Below are 14581 nucleotides of genomic sequence, written 5' to 3'. Positions count from 1 at the left end.
GTGTATTTGGATCAATTATGCTTTTACATTATTTTCTTACTTGATTCTGAAAATATGTTACCATGTTATATAATGAGGTGGTAACTTTAGATTCTTTGAACTATCTATATAGGCTTTCCATACTTCTCACTACTTTATAAATTTTACTGCTCTTCTATGCTACTTAATCAATATCTCCAGTTCACTTCACGTTAGTTTTCATCATTCATTCATTCAGTTTGCTCAGTGATTTCCAACCAGGCAGATATAACAGTGTATATGTAATCAGTATTTCACATGTGATTATCTGCTTTAATTATAGTTTTCAGAAACTAATGCATCTAGGTATGTGACATACCCATACAAAGATACTCCATTATTTGAGTCCTCCTGATTGGGAAGGGAGTTAGATATGAATAGATGTGCCTTAAAGCTGCATTTTTCCTAACAGTGAATGAATGTTCTAGGATTGCTAGGGAAGTCTTAGCGATTCGTAGTAAAGCTTATGGGGGAACTAAGCCACCCTTAGCTATTATCGTTAGTCTAGGCCCTCCACTTTTTTAACAGATGAAGAAATTGAGGCCTGGGGAATTTAAACAAGTTGCAGAAAGCCAAATAATTTGCATGTGATAACATAGCTGACATCTGACTCTGTTTATTGTGTTTTTGTTTTTGTTTTTTTATTGCCATACTAGCTAAGCCCACTTCCTTTGAGTTTTGAAATGAATCAGGAGGTATTTCACTAATTGAAACAGCTTCGTCTTATTGACAGTTAAAGGCACTCACTGGAGCTTTTGCCTTGTGGCAGTTTTGCCCATTTGATATTGCTAAATCCAATTAAGACCTGTTCTTAACATCTCACTGTCTGTTAACTATTGTTTTTCTTTTAGTGACCAGTGTTCTCTACTTTAGACTGCTCTGCACATTTCACATTACTTGTGCCCCATCTAGTGGTGCAGTGATGTAGCTGCAGGTTTATAGTTATTCAGCATGCTAAAAATAAAAACCATTTAATTATTAGGGCACCTGGGTGGCTCAGTCAGTTGAGCTTCCTACTTTGGCTCAGGTCATGATATTGTGGTTCAGGAGAGTTTGAGCCCCGCATTGGGCTCTGGGCTCACAGCACAGAGCCTGGAGCCAGCTTCAGTTTCTGGGTCTCCCTCTCTCTCTGCTTCTCTTTTGATTATGCCCTGTCTCTCTCTCAAAAATAAACACTAAAAAAAAAACTAAAAAAGCATTTAATTATTAAAATGTCCAACCTAGGATAGAAATGTTACTAAATAGTCTAAAATATAAATTTAGAGGAAAAATGATAATGTACATGATGGATTTAGCAAACAACACAGTGTAGAAAGTTCATTTTTGTAATTATGAATCAAAATGTTTAATAACAGTAATATAAAAAATTGTGAAAAAGTCATTAAATTTGTCTGTCCTATAGTAATTTTACTTAGAGTCAGGGATCAAGGGCCAACGTTCTTTTTTCTTTTTAAGTTTATTTATTTATTTTAAGAGAAAGCCTGAGTGCTAGTGGGGGAGGGGCAGAGGGAGAGAGGGAGAGAGAATTCCAAGCCAACTCTGTACTATCAGCATGGAGCCCAGTGTAGGGCTTGTATCCATGAACTGTGAGATTATGACCTGAGCCAAAACCAAGAACTGGATGCTTCACTGTCTGAGCCACCCAGGTACCCCTCAAGGGCCAACATTTTTTTTTAATGTGTATTTACTTATTTTGAGAGAGAGTACATGTTGTGTAAACAGGGGAGGGGCAGAGAAAGAGCGAGAGAGAGAATCCCAAGCAGGCCCTGCACTGTCAGCATGGAATGGGCCAACATTTTCAAGTTAAGGGTGTTATTTCATTGCAGTCAATACTGTTAATTAACAAAAACCTTATTGTTGGCATGAAAAAAATGCACATTTAGATCAAAATTAAAATTTAACAACATGTGACTATAACTTTCAAGCCAAGAAGTTAACTTGGTAGGGATAGGATTATCATTTTGTGGTAGAAATACCCACAGAGACTTACTTGTGTAAGAAAAAATAAATCAATACTTGTGTTTAAAGTGATTAAGGATGGGCTAACTGTGTTATAGAAATCAAATATTACTGGAAATTTCTAACGTCATGCTGGTCAAAGGTAACATGAAGTAAGATTTCTGGTGAATTGGCTATCTGTCCAAAGTCTGGATTATTGAAACTCTTTATTGAGAACCTGATTTTTAAGTAATTTTTCTCCTTGTTGAGAAATACTGTGTACTTGAAATCACTGTTGCACTTTATGCTAACTAACTTGGACGTAAATTTTTAAAAATTAATCAAAAAGAATACCTAAAAAAAGAAATATTGTGTAAATACCCTGTCATGCATTTACAGTATTGTAGATTTTGGAGAATGTTTCAGTTCTTCATAAATCTTCTGTTGACTTCTGTTCTAAGAAATGTATCATGTTGAATGTTATAAATGAAGATGAGTCTTTTTGAGGATAGAATGAATTGGTTGCAGTTATGACTTATTTGACATGGAGTTCATGGTCAAAAAGTAGAGACACTTTCAATCATTGGTATTATGTAAGGATTTCTAGGAATGTGCCAGTGAAAAGAGTTGTGTTTTTTCACTACAGCTGCTTTAAATATCATCTATAGAATTTGTCACTATTTCATAGTTACTATACAAACCAGGGGCTATATGTTGCCTTCTGGTACTATTAGTCTTTTTTGTCAAGACCACTGTGAGTTATCTACCTTCTGTATCCTTTTCCAATCACAAATGATATTTGGTAAATATCAAGATAATACTCAGTTTCAAAACACACATGCTTTTAATTTCATTAAAAATTCATTTATTTTGAGGCACATGGGTGGCTCTGTCCATTAGGTGCTAACTTGAGCTCAAGTCACAATCTCACGGTTGGTGGGTTTGAGCCCCACGTCAGGCTCTGTGCTGACCTGGAGCCCGCTTTGGATTCTGTGTCTCCCTCTCTCTTGCCCCTCCCCTGCTCATGCTCTGTCTCTCTCTCTCAAAAAGAAAATAAACATTAAAAAATTTTTTTAAAAACTAACTTATTTCTACAATATATTGTTTTTTTAAAAAAGTATATTACCTTACAATGGTGTTTGGAATCTGCAAAGTAAATTAGAAGTGAGAAACAAAAAAGGGAACAGTTGGTTTTTGTTTGAATTGCTTTTTGGTAAACTGCTTCTGTTAACTTTTTACAAACTAAAAATTAACACGTGATCTGATACTCATTTTCTATGTGTAGTGTCTTGGATATAATCAAATGCTGAAATACTAAAATTTTCATTACATTTGTGTGTATGTCTTGTTGTAGTTGGGAAGCAGACAATGAGTAAAGTATTTAATCCTAGAAAATTCCAGTTTTAGGATTGACATTGCTGTATTATATTCTTTCTCTATTCAACACTAGATTTATTTTTCTGTTATTAAAGAGTTTTCTCTAACTTCTTGTTCTTCTTGCCCTTGAGGGCTTTAATTCTTAGGGGTTAAGATATGGACAAATAGAACAGTAAAAGTCATAATAGAAATGGGGTTGAGTTCTTGGGCAGTAGTAGAAGTCTTAGAGGTCAAGAAAAGTGGGTGACTTCATATTTAAATTAGAAGTTCCTTTTCCAAACACACTTAATTGAGCACAATATGTTGACTCTACTATTCTTTTATATAGATTTTGGAGAGCTGTCTTTTTGTTGAATCAGATTGTTTATTGCCTTGGACTAAAAAAACAGATGTCAGATGGCTAGCTAATTGCAGTAGGAGAGAAAAACTACTGACAGAAGAGGATAGATCAAGAACCTGGCCTTGATATTTGAATATCATGAAGTTTCATTATCTAGGTACTGTTTGGAGCCATCAGTTGAATATGGTCACTATTAATGAATATATTGATGGTACTGCACTGTGGCTTCTTAAAGTGAAGGGTTAAAATCATGCATGTCTTATAAAATATATATCATTACTGTTCTGAATGGATACTTAAATAGAGAACAATATCCATAAGATAACAATATCCATAAGAAATCATATTAACGATTTCTTGGTTTCCTTGTTTTCATAAAGTAATATAGGATTGAGTATTTGCTTTGTACATGTTTGCTATGGATTTTGCTATGCCAATTTACAATGTTTTACGTGTGGGCTCCTGAAAAGGCACAGTATTCCATATGCACAGAACAGCACTGATAAGAAATACCTGATACTTGGCCAGTTTTGCTCTTGGGACTTTTTATGTGTCAACAGTCTTTGTAAATTATAAGAGGCAGCCTGATACAGGAAAGGGCTTATAAGACAGAAGAGGTAGCTTCCATATCCAGCCTACATCATATACTAGCAGAAGTTTTGAGCAAGTCAATTAGTGTCTCTAAGCTTTAATTTCCTCTCTAAAATGGGATAAAAACAATGGTATCAGTCTTCATAGGCAATGAATGTTAAGTTTAATGGTTAAAGCACCCAATGTATTAGGTGAAAAAGCAGGCACGGTCTTCTCAGAGTATTTCTTTTCTATTGAGATTTTTCAAGCTGAATGTCAGACTGAAGCTGCTGCTGACTGCCAATTCTTTTTTTTTTGGTAATTTTTATTTATTTTGAGATTTTTATCCTTTCCATTCTTTTCTCTTCTTTAGATTCTTTTTATATAGATACTCTTTCTTTTCATGAAACAATGCTGATATTAGATGGTAATAGTTTTCTTTTTTTTCTTATGTTTATTTTTGAGAGAGAGAAAGTGAAAGAGTGCGCGTGCAGAGCAGGAGAAGGGCAGAGAGCAAGGGGGACAGAGGATCTGAAGTGGGCTCTTTTCTGACAGCAGAAAGCCTGATGTGGGGCTCGGACTCACGAACTGTGAGATCATGACCTCAACCAAGTAAGCCACCCAGGCACCCCTAAATGGTAGTGGTTTTCAAACACAGTTCTTGGCAAAATAAGTTGGCAGTAAAACGTGGCATTCATTTGCTTTGCTTTTTTAAAAAAAATCTTTGTAATGTAAAACTGACTCATGAAATCTAAAAGGTTGGGAATCCTGTTATTCTTATATCTTTTGTACTATTTTCCCTAACTTTTTATGAGATACAGACTTTGTTTAATCAAGGTAGGGCTTATTAGCACAGATGGATGTTTGGGGGCATTTTTCTACCTCAACACACTGGTAAATAAAGTTAAAATGTCTGACATTCAGTTTGCAGCCAAGTAGATTACATAGATATATATACACATATGTATGTAAAGTAAACTGTCACTTAATATGTACTTCCATCCAACCAGATAATACCTGTATTTCCTTTAGACTAATTGTCAAGGAATTGCAGTACAATTAGAGATTTTAAAATGTATACATATGAAATTTCATTTTAAAGAACTTTTCTCATACCTTTAGGATCTTTCAGTGCTCATAGGTCATTACATTAGTTATTATTGCACAGGCAAAGCATAGGATCGTGACTCAATTAAAATTTCTCGTTGGTAAATTTCTAGATAAAAGACTTTCCTGTATATACCGAGGCATAATTATTGCAGAATTGAGGTCCAGGAGGGATTAAAGACCTCATGCAGACCATCCTTATGCTATAGAAGTGGAAGTAGGACCATGGAAGTTGGCTGTATAGCTAGGAAACTAAAATGCTAAGGAGAATAAAGTGTTTTTAAAAATGAAGAGACCCTATGGGCACCTGGATGGCTCAGCCTGTTAAGCATCTGACTTTGGCTCAAGTCATGATCTCATGGTTTGTGTGCATCGTGCCTAGAGTCTGCTTTGGAATCTGTATCTCCTTCTCTCACTGCCCCTCCCCCATTCTCTCTCTCTCTCTCTCTCTCTCTCTCTCTCTCTCTCTCTCTCTCTTTCTCTCTCTCAAAAATAAACATGAAAAAAAATGAGGAAACCCTTAAAGTTCAAATTCTAAATTCTTTTATAACATAGTTTACTAATGTGTAGATGGATAAATGAGCTTGCTCCTTTAAGATGGTAGATACTCTATTAACTGATATTTACTTATTAACTTATAATGCAAATATTAGATTAATTATAAGGGTAATGGGGCAGTGGAGCAAATGCTCAAAATGTCTACCATCAGCTCCTATGTATTTTTAAGAATGATAACATTACAGTTCAACATTAAGTGTTTATATTTATATTTTTTCCTCACTTTTTACATCTTTTAAGTATTTATCCAGATAATTTTATCTCAGAGTTATCAATAAACCCTGAAGTCAATACACAGTCATGTTTCTAATGATACTTATATTTTATTATTTTTTTTAATGTTTGTTTTTTTTTGAGGGAGAGAGAAAATTCCAAGCAGGCTTGGCATCAGAGCAGAGCCTGATATGGGGCTCAACTCATGATACTGACCTGAGCTTAAATCAAGAGTTGAATGCTTAACTGATTGAGCCACCCATATGCCCCTAACGACTTTATATTTTAAAAGCATTTTCTATTTTTCAATAATTTAGAAAATTATTGGGAGAGTGGTTGTATTTTAAATTTCTCCTTATTGATTTTTTATTGTGAATATAGAATTCATAAAAACTCATCATAAAACAGCATATAATTATATAATTTTGAAGGTAAAAGGCTTTCAAAGTCTCATTTTAAATAACCCTGAAATATAACTAGTGTTAACAGACTAGTTTAACCTCCCTGTTTAAAAAAAATCTATACATAGGCAAATATTTTCTTTTTTACAAAACCGTAATTATATAGCACATTATTTTTATAATTATTTCTGTATTAGTAAAATCTTGTGACTGAATATGTATGCATATGGTTTGCGTATGTATATGCATTTGAAATATATCACTCCACCCAAATATAACTATACTTTAAAATTTGATTAATAATAAGATAGTGTGATTTTTAAAAATTTTTTAACTTCATTTATTTTTTAGAGAGAGACAGAGAGAGTGAGCGGGGGAGGGTCAGAAAGAGAGGGAAAGAGAGAATCCCTAGCAGGCTCCACGCTATCAGCATGGAACTCGATGTGGGGCTCGAACCCACAAGCTGTGAGATCATGACCTGAGCCAAAACTGAGTCAGACACCCAATTGATTGAGCCACCCAGGTGCCCCTAATAAGATAGTTTTAATTTTATTCTTTGACGTTTCATTCCAAAAGTATTTTGCCGTATTTTATACTAATGGGTTATTTTGAACGTATGTGTGCATACACACTTATATGCCCAGTGTGTAGCCACTAGGATAGCAAGGTAAATATGTCATAGGAAGAGAGAAATAAGAGAATTTTCTCTCCCCACGTAGTCTCTTGCTTGATTTCTTACTTGAGTTCTCTGTCATATAATATTTTAAAGAAGTTATAAAATCTATCTAGAGCATGATGATATCATAAACAAGTTTTATAGTTATTCAACTTATTTCTTTGTTTAAAATTACAATAAATTTGAAGCTTTGGTATAGAAAGTAATTGGGATTGATTTCTGAAGTGATGGTCTTGTTAGAAATCTTCTTGCTAATTTATAGATTTCTAAATAGTGACCATCAGTATTTACTTTGAGGCTTTTAGAGTCACCAGAAGATCTCACGGAAAGAGATTCTGATTCATTATGTCTGGAGTGGGATCTGAAATTTTGAGTTTCTAAGAAATTCACAGGCATTGCTTATATATTGCTGCTGTGTGGACTATACTTTTAAGAAAGAAGTCAGCAAACTTTTTCTGCCAGGGGTCAAGTAATGTGTATTTATGGTTCGTGGATCATATGGTCTTTGGCCCCTCTTCATCTCTGCCATTTTAGCACCAAAGCAGCCATGGACAATGCAAAAAAGAATGAGTGAGGCCATGTTCCTATACGAAGAAACAGGTGGTAGGACAGCCCCAGGTAAAGAAGACTACTCTGAAATTAGGTAGTGCCTACAAGATTTTTAATTTGGGGGTAAAAAATATAAATATTAGGTGGGGTAGGCTTGTCTGTTCATATAGTTCCTTTCTAATTGGTTAGTTTTACAGCCTTAAGGATATGACACCTATTTCTAAAAATTACATCTCAAGTTTAGAAAACAAAGAACTACTTCATACCTAACTGATAAACTTACTAACTCTTACTGAATATCTGAGTTTTAATGAATAAATGATGACACTAAAGTAATAACGAAAGTTCAATTAAAGGCTGCCTATTTGAATAAGCAGGGAAGTTTACCATGAGTATATTTAAAATTATAAAAAATAAAAATAAAATGACTATAAAGCCCATTGTATTTATGTCATTTCTCCTTTTAGATCTTGAATTCTAAGTGACTTCCTTGCCAAGTCTGAGAAATGTTTTTCAGGATTAAGAATGGAGTAGGAGACATAAATAAGTGACAAGGAAAATAATTTTAATTGAAACCTTGAAATAGGAAAGCCAAGATAAATAAATCAGATTTTGTATTTTCCATTGTTATGAACTGTAGGAAACTGGCTTCCTTTTACTTGACCTGTGTAAAGAAAAAAGTTTGAAGTGCCTGTCCTATAAAATTGCAAACTTCTAGAGGTCAAAAGAGAGACCTGTAGCAAAGCTAGTGAACTGTTAAAGTAGGAGAAGACCTCAAATTCGTTTTAAAAAAGGCCAAGTCCTGTGGCATTCCATATAAGGAGAATAATGAGGCTTAGGTGAATCATCCAAACTAAGATCTAAGTAACTAAAGTTAACAGCCCTGATAGTCTGAACTAGAATCTCAGCTAGCACTATCTATCCATCCATTCATCAATCCATTTCCTACCCCCACGCCTGCGGTGGCTATTCCAAATCTATATCACATCACACTCTTCAGTGGATTCCGTGTCAAGTTACCGAAAGTTCATTATGGGTGAACTTTCTGCTGCTTTCATTCCCCTCTTATGATTACAAACTTTACATACATCCCTGTTATCCTACCCACTCTCACTCTCATCGAATGAAATGTTCTTCCACCTGCCCAAACTTAATTTTACTTCTTTTGCTCTAGATCCCATACCTGCCCACTCCTGCAAGTCAATTTTTCATATATTTCAACCTTCCTCTTTGTATCTAGTCTTCTTGTTAGAATATTTCTAAAACATTCAAGTATCTCCTAAGTTAGAGAAAAAAAAATCTCATGTCCAGTTATCCTTTCCACATCTAAGCATCTTGGAAGACTAAAGAAGAGGTAAGCCCTGTATGCACAGTGACTGCAGGTGTCTTGTAGTTGCCCCTATACTCAGTTTTTTTTCTCAGTGAATTGACTGCAGTCCTCCTAATTACAAACTTTAATGTTCATTTTTCAATCCATTACTTGAAATGGCTTATGATTCCTCTTCAGAATGCTTTTCTTAATTTACGTGACACCACTGCCCCCTGTTTTTCTTTCTAGCTTTCTGATCACTACGACTCAATTGTGGAATCACTTTTTTTCAGCTACTACTAACTGGCTGAAGACTTTCAAGTCTATCTGGCCTACCTTAAGCCTTTCCTGGAAAACCTCCCCTTTGGTTTTTATTTGTATTTTCTCTTGCTTGTTGGGAATTTTTACTTCAGTGTCCTGCAGGTGTTTTCACTTAAGTGTATCTAAAAATTGACTTCATTATTTTCTACTGCCCACCATCCTGTTTCTTCTCTTGGGTTCTATATCATGGTGAGCAGTATTTTATCTAGCCAATAACTCAAGTGAGAAAACTGGCATTGCCTTCAGGTCTCCTTCTCTTAGTAACTCCCACCAGTCGGGGGCACAAAATAAAGGCTGAAGTTTGTGTGTGCTCAATAAATGCTAGGCACTGCAATAGTACTGTTAATGTTATTTCAGTCTTCACAGAAACACTAAAGAGAGGAATTGTTAATCTATTTTAAAGATGAAGAATTAGAGTTTTAGGTAGGTTAAAGTTTTATAAAGTAGGAGAGCCATGGTTAAATTCCACTTGAAAGAGCTGACTTTCCAGGTCCTTCACACTAACCGTACAAAACCGTTAACCATCTCCTGCACTCTCCATTGTCCCTTGCTTCTATACATGTTGCTGTTTCTTTAGAATTCTTAACCTCCTTGTGATGCCTGGGTGACTTAGTGGGTTAGGCGTCCGCTTCTTGATTTTAGCTCAGGTCATGATCTCACTGTTTGTGGGATTGAGCCTTGTGCATTGAGCTGTACAGACAGCTCAGAGCCTACTTGAGACTCTCTCTCTCCTCTTTTTCTAGCTCATGCATGTGCTCTTTCTCTCTCTCAAAATAAGTAAACATTTATTTATTTATTTATTTATTTAATAAACATTTTTTAAAAGAACCCTTAATTTCCTTATACTCAATTAAAAAATTTTTAAAAATATTTATTTATTTTTGAGAGAGAGACACAGAGTATGAGTAGGGGAGAGAGACAGAGAGAAAGGGAGACACAATCTGAAACAGGCTCCAGGCTCTGAGCTATCAACACAATGCCCAACATGGGACCCATACTTGGGAACCACAGAGCATGATCTGAGTCAAAACAGACGCTTATTAACCGACTGAGCCACCCAGGTGCCCCCCTTATACTGTTTTAGATCAGGCATTAACTCTTCTTTAAAATCTCTCCCGTTCTACAAGCCGATGGTTCCTGTCTGTTCTAGTTATGCTATCTGTAAGACTTTAACGCGAGGACAGTATGCCATTAGACTGGCCTTTGAGGGAAGTATTGAGGGAAGTACTGATTCTTGCTAATTTCTCTGTCTCCCATATGTAATGCCTAATATAGATAATTCATTAAGTAATTTTTGTGAAGTAAAAAAATAGAGTATAACTTTATGTAAACTTCAGAGTATAAAGTAAGGAGTGAATGTATGTTGTTTTTTCCTTAATGAGAGACAGCATTTCCTAAGGGAGGGAAACTGGCTTTTGGAAATTCTAACACTTATATCCTAAATACCATTGTTAAAGTTAGTTGGAATACACACTGTTTTCTTCTCCCCAGCAATTTATAATAAGTAATTCTTAGAACAAAGAATACAAAAGAAGTTGTATCATTTTATGTTTCTGAAAGAAAGTTCTTTGGCCAAGAACTTTGGATTCCAGATAAAGAACTGATAGTTATTCCAACCAGAGATCACATAGTTTAAAATTCTTTGGGAATTGGAGATTTCTTTTTTAGGGATAGAATGATAAATAAAAGGCGGCTCAGGTATGTGAAAGGGGAATAAATTAGTACCAGCTAGCTCATCCTGTCTCTAGTTGGGCTAGTCAAATACAGAAACAAATAGCCATTTGATTCTTTTTTTTTTTTTTTAATTTATTTATATATTTTGAGAGAGAGAGAGAATCACAAGCAATCTCCGCACTGTTATCCTAGAGCCCGATGCGGGAGCTTGAACTAGCAAATTGAGGGATCATAGCCTGAGCCAAAATCAAGAGTCGGGCACTTACCTGACAGAGCTGCTCAGGTGCCCTCAGTTGGTTCTTACCGTAGGCCCTTAATATAATTTCTTATTCTGGCAAGCACAGAGAGCTTTCTGCTTAGATCAAAATCAATTAGCAGTGAAATTACTGTTTCAAATGGGAGGAGTTGTGTTATAAAAGTGTGTCTTTAAAAAAAGTATTTTTTAGTCTTTATTTATTTTTGAGAGAGAGAGTGTGAGTGGGGGAGGAATAGAGAGAGAGGGAGACACAGAATCTGAAGCAGGCTCCAGGCTCTGAGCTGTCAGCACAGTGTCCAAGGCAGGGTTCAAACTCACTAACTCTGAGTTCATGAGCTGAGCCGAAATTGAACACTTAACCAACTGAGCCACCCAGATGCCCCGTAAAAGTGTGTCTTAAATGTTGGAGTATATATGAGGGGAAATAAATATTGAAATTAATATGATATAGAAATGAAGATTTCAAGAGAGTAGTCTGGTATGTAGTACAGAGATTGAGTTCAGAGTCAATCAGTGCTGGAGTAAAAACAATCAACAACATGAATACTTTATTCATTTTATAAGTTACTATTAAATACCAATATAAATATACTGCTAGAAAGTACATTTTCAGACTACAAAATCTTAATATAAATATTGGAAGTCTAAGTTCTCTAGTGAATTATAAAGGGAAGTGATTATGAATTTGTAGGAAGAGGATAATACCAAGCAGAAATGAACATATACATACAAAAGCCCATAATTCTTCAGTGTCTTTCTTCTATCCACCTCCTGGGTCTGTTTGTATAATCTTGTTTTCTGTTTCTTTGTTTTGGTTTGGGGATGGGTCTAGTTGTAGATGCTTTGCTTAAAGGAAAGGAGAATGAAATAGAATGTAAACAATTCTTTAAAATCTCATCTGTAGCTAGCTTTCTTTTCTGTACTTTATAGTAATTAACATTTATTGATTATTTGCTATGTGCCAGATACCTGATTCGTAGCTGTATAAGGGAAGATTCTATTTTTACTTCCATTTTGGGGGATTGAGTGTTAGGTCAATTTATCTACCTTCATACCCCTTCTAATTGACAAAGCTGGCATTCAGATACATCTCTACAGAGCTCAAATGCTTAAACACTAACAGGAACCAAATAAGTACATCATTGCAGGCTTCTTTATTACTGGAAAGGAATTCTTTAAATTCTTTTCTATAACTAATATTTTAGGAAGTGAAAGTAGTTCTATTATAATGAGTTTATCTTTATAACCATATTTTTCTAATATATTTTATAATTATTGAATAATATTTCTCATTTCCATTTTGATTTTAGAAATTTGTTGCAGTAGAATTTTGTCCTAACATAATAAAATACACATTTAGTAATTCTAACATTTTCTTTTATTTTTTTCTTTTATAGTTTATTGTCAAGTTGGTTTCCATATAACACCCAGTGCTCATCCCAACAAGCATCCTTGCCCATCATTCCCCTTTCCCTCTCCCACACCCCCATCAGCCCTATTTGTTCTCAGTATTCAAGAGTCTCTCATGGTTTGCCTTCCTCCCTCTCACCAACTATTTTTCCCCTTCTCCTCCCCCATGGTCCTCTGTTCAGTTTCTCCTGCTCCACTTACAAGTGAAAGCATATGGTACCTGTCCTTCTCTGCCTGACTTATTTCACTTAGCATGACACCCTCGAGTTTCATTCGCGTTGCTACAAAAAGCCAGATTTCATTCTTTCTCATTGCCATTCCATTATATATATATACCACATCTTGATCCATTCATCAGTTGATGGACATTTAGGCTCTTTCCATGATTTGGCTATTGTTGAATGTGCCACTAGGAACATAGGGGTACATGTGCTCCTATGTATCAGCACTCCCATATCCCTTGGGTAAATCCCTAGCAGGGCTATTTCTGGGACATAGGGGAGTTCTATTATTAATTTTTTGAGGAACCTCCACACTGTTTTCCAGAGTGGCTGCAGCAGTCTACATTCCCATCAACAGTGTAGGAGGGTGCCCGTTTCTCCATGTCCTCGCCAGCATCTGTAGTCTCCTGTTTTGTTCAATTTAGCAACTCTGGCCAGCGTGAGGTGGTATCTCAGTGTGGTTTTGATTTGTATTTCCCTGATGATGAGTGATGCTTAGCATCATTTCATGTGTTCTGTTGGCCATCTGGATGTCCTCTTTGGAGAAGTGCCTATTCATGTCTTCTGCCCATTTCTTCACTGGATTATTTGTTTTTCAGGTGTGGAGTTTGGTGAGTTTCTTGTAGATTTTGCATACTAGCCCTTTATCTGATATGTCATTTGCAACTGTCTTTTCCCATTCCATTGGTTGCCTATTAGTTTTATTGATTATTTCTTTTGCTGTGCAGAAGCTTTTTATCTTGACGAGGTCCCAATAGTTCATTTTTGGTCTTGATTCCCTTGCCTTTAGGGATGTGTTGTGGTTGAAGTCAAGGAGGTTGTTTCCTGCTTTCTCCTCTAGGGTTTTGATGGTTTCCTGTCTCACATTCAGGTCCTTCAGCCATTTTGAGTTTATTTGTGTGTGGTGTAAAAAAGTGGTCTAGTTTCATTCTTTTGCATGTTGCTGTCAAGTTTTCCCCGCACTATCTGTTAAAGAGGCTGTCTTTTTTCCACTGGATACTCTTTCCTGCTTTGTCAAAAATTAATTGGCCATACATTTGTGGGTCCAGTTCTGGGTTCTCTATTCCATTGGTCTATGTGTCTGTTTTTGTGCCAATACCGTACTGTTTTGATGATGACAGCTTTGTAGTAGAGGCTAAAGTCTGGGATTGTGATGCCTTCCGTTTTGGTTTTCTTCTTCAATATTACGTTGGCTATTCGGGGTCTTTTGTGGTTCCATACGAATTTTAGGATAGTTTGCTCTAGGTTTGAGAAGAATACTGGTACAATTTTGATACGAATTGCATTGAATGTGTAGATTGCTTCGGATAGTAATGACATTTTAACAGTATTCTTCCAATCAATGCACATGGAATATTTTTCCATTTCTTTGTGTCTTCTTCAATTTTCTTCATAAGTTTTCTATGGTTTTTATCATACAGGTCTTTTATATCTTTGGTTAGGTTTATTCCTAGGTATTTTATGGTTTTTAGTGCAACTGTGAATGGGATCAGTTTTTTGATTTCTCTTTCTCTTGCTTCATTATTGATTTATAAAAATGCAACCAATTTCTATATGTTGATTTTGTACCCTGCAACTTTGCTGAATGCATGGATCAGTTCTAGTAGGCTTCTGGTGGAGTCTGTTGGGTTTTCCATATAGAG

At 35.5% G+C, this 14581-nt stretch overlaps 1 protein-coding gene across 7 annotated transcripts in view; it reads left to right on the top strand.

Moving 5' to 3' along the window:
- The window catches only part of ARL6IP6 (ADP ribosylation factor like GTPase 6 interacting protein 6), a 270193-nt gene that overhangs the window by 14415 nt on the left and 241197 nt on the right, over window positions 1–14581 (top strand). The window contains exon 4 of one of the 7 annotated variants that reach the window (XM_029934580.1): window positions 8215–8304. The exons of the other annotated variants lie outside the window; for them this stretch is intronic. Within the exon in view, the coding sequence (XP_029790440.1) occupies window positions 8215–8221 (7 nt within the window). The 3' untranslated portion in view covers window positions 8222–8304. Of the gene's footprint in view, window positions 1–8214; window positions 8305–14581 lie in introns of those variants that run through there. 7 annotated transcript variants of the gene reach the window in all.

This window comes from Suricata suricatta, chromosome 3 (genome assembly GCF_006229205.1).
Source record: "Suricata suricatta isolate VVHF042 chromosome 3, meerkat_22Aug2017_6uvM2_HiC, whole genome shotgun sequence".
NCBI lineage: Eukaryota > Metazoa > Chordata > Mammalia > Carnivora > Herpestidae > Suricata > Suricata suricatta.
Note: the sequence above shows the minus strand (reverse complement) of the source record. Positions and strands in the feature narration are given on the sequence as shown.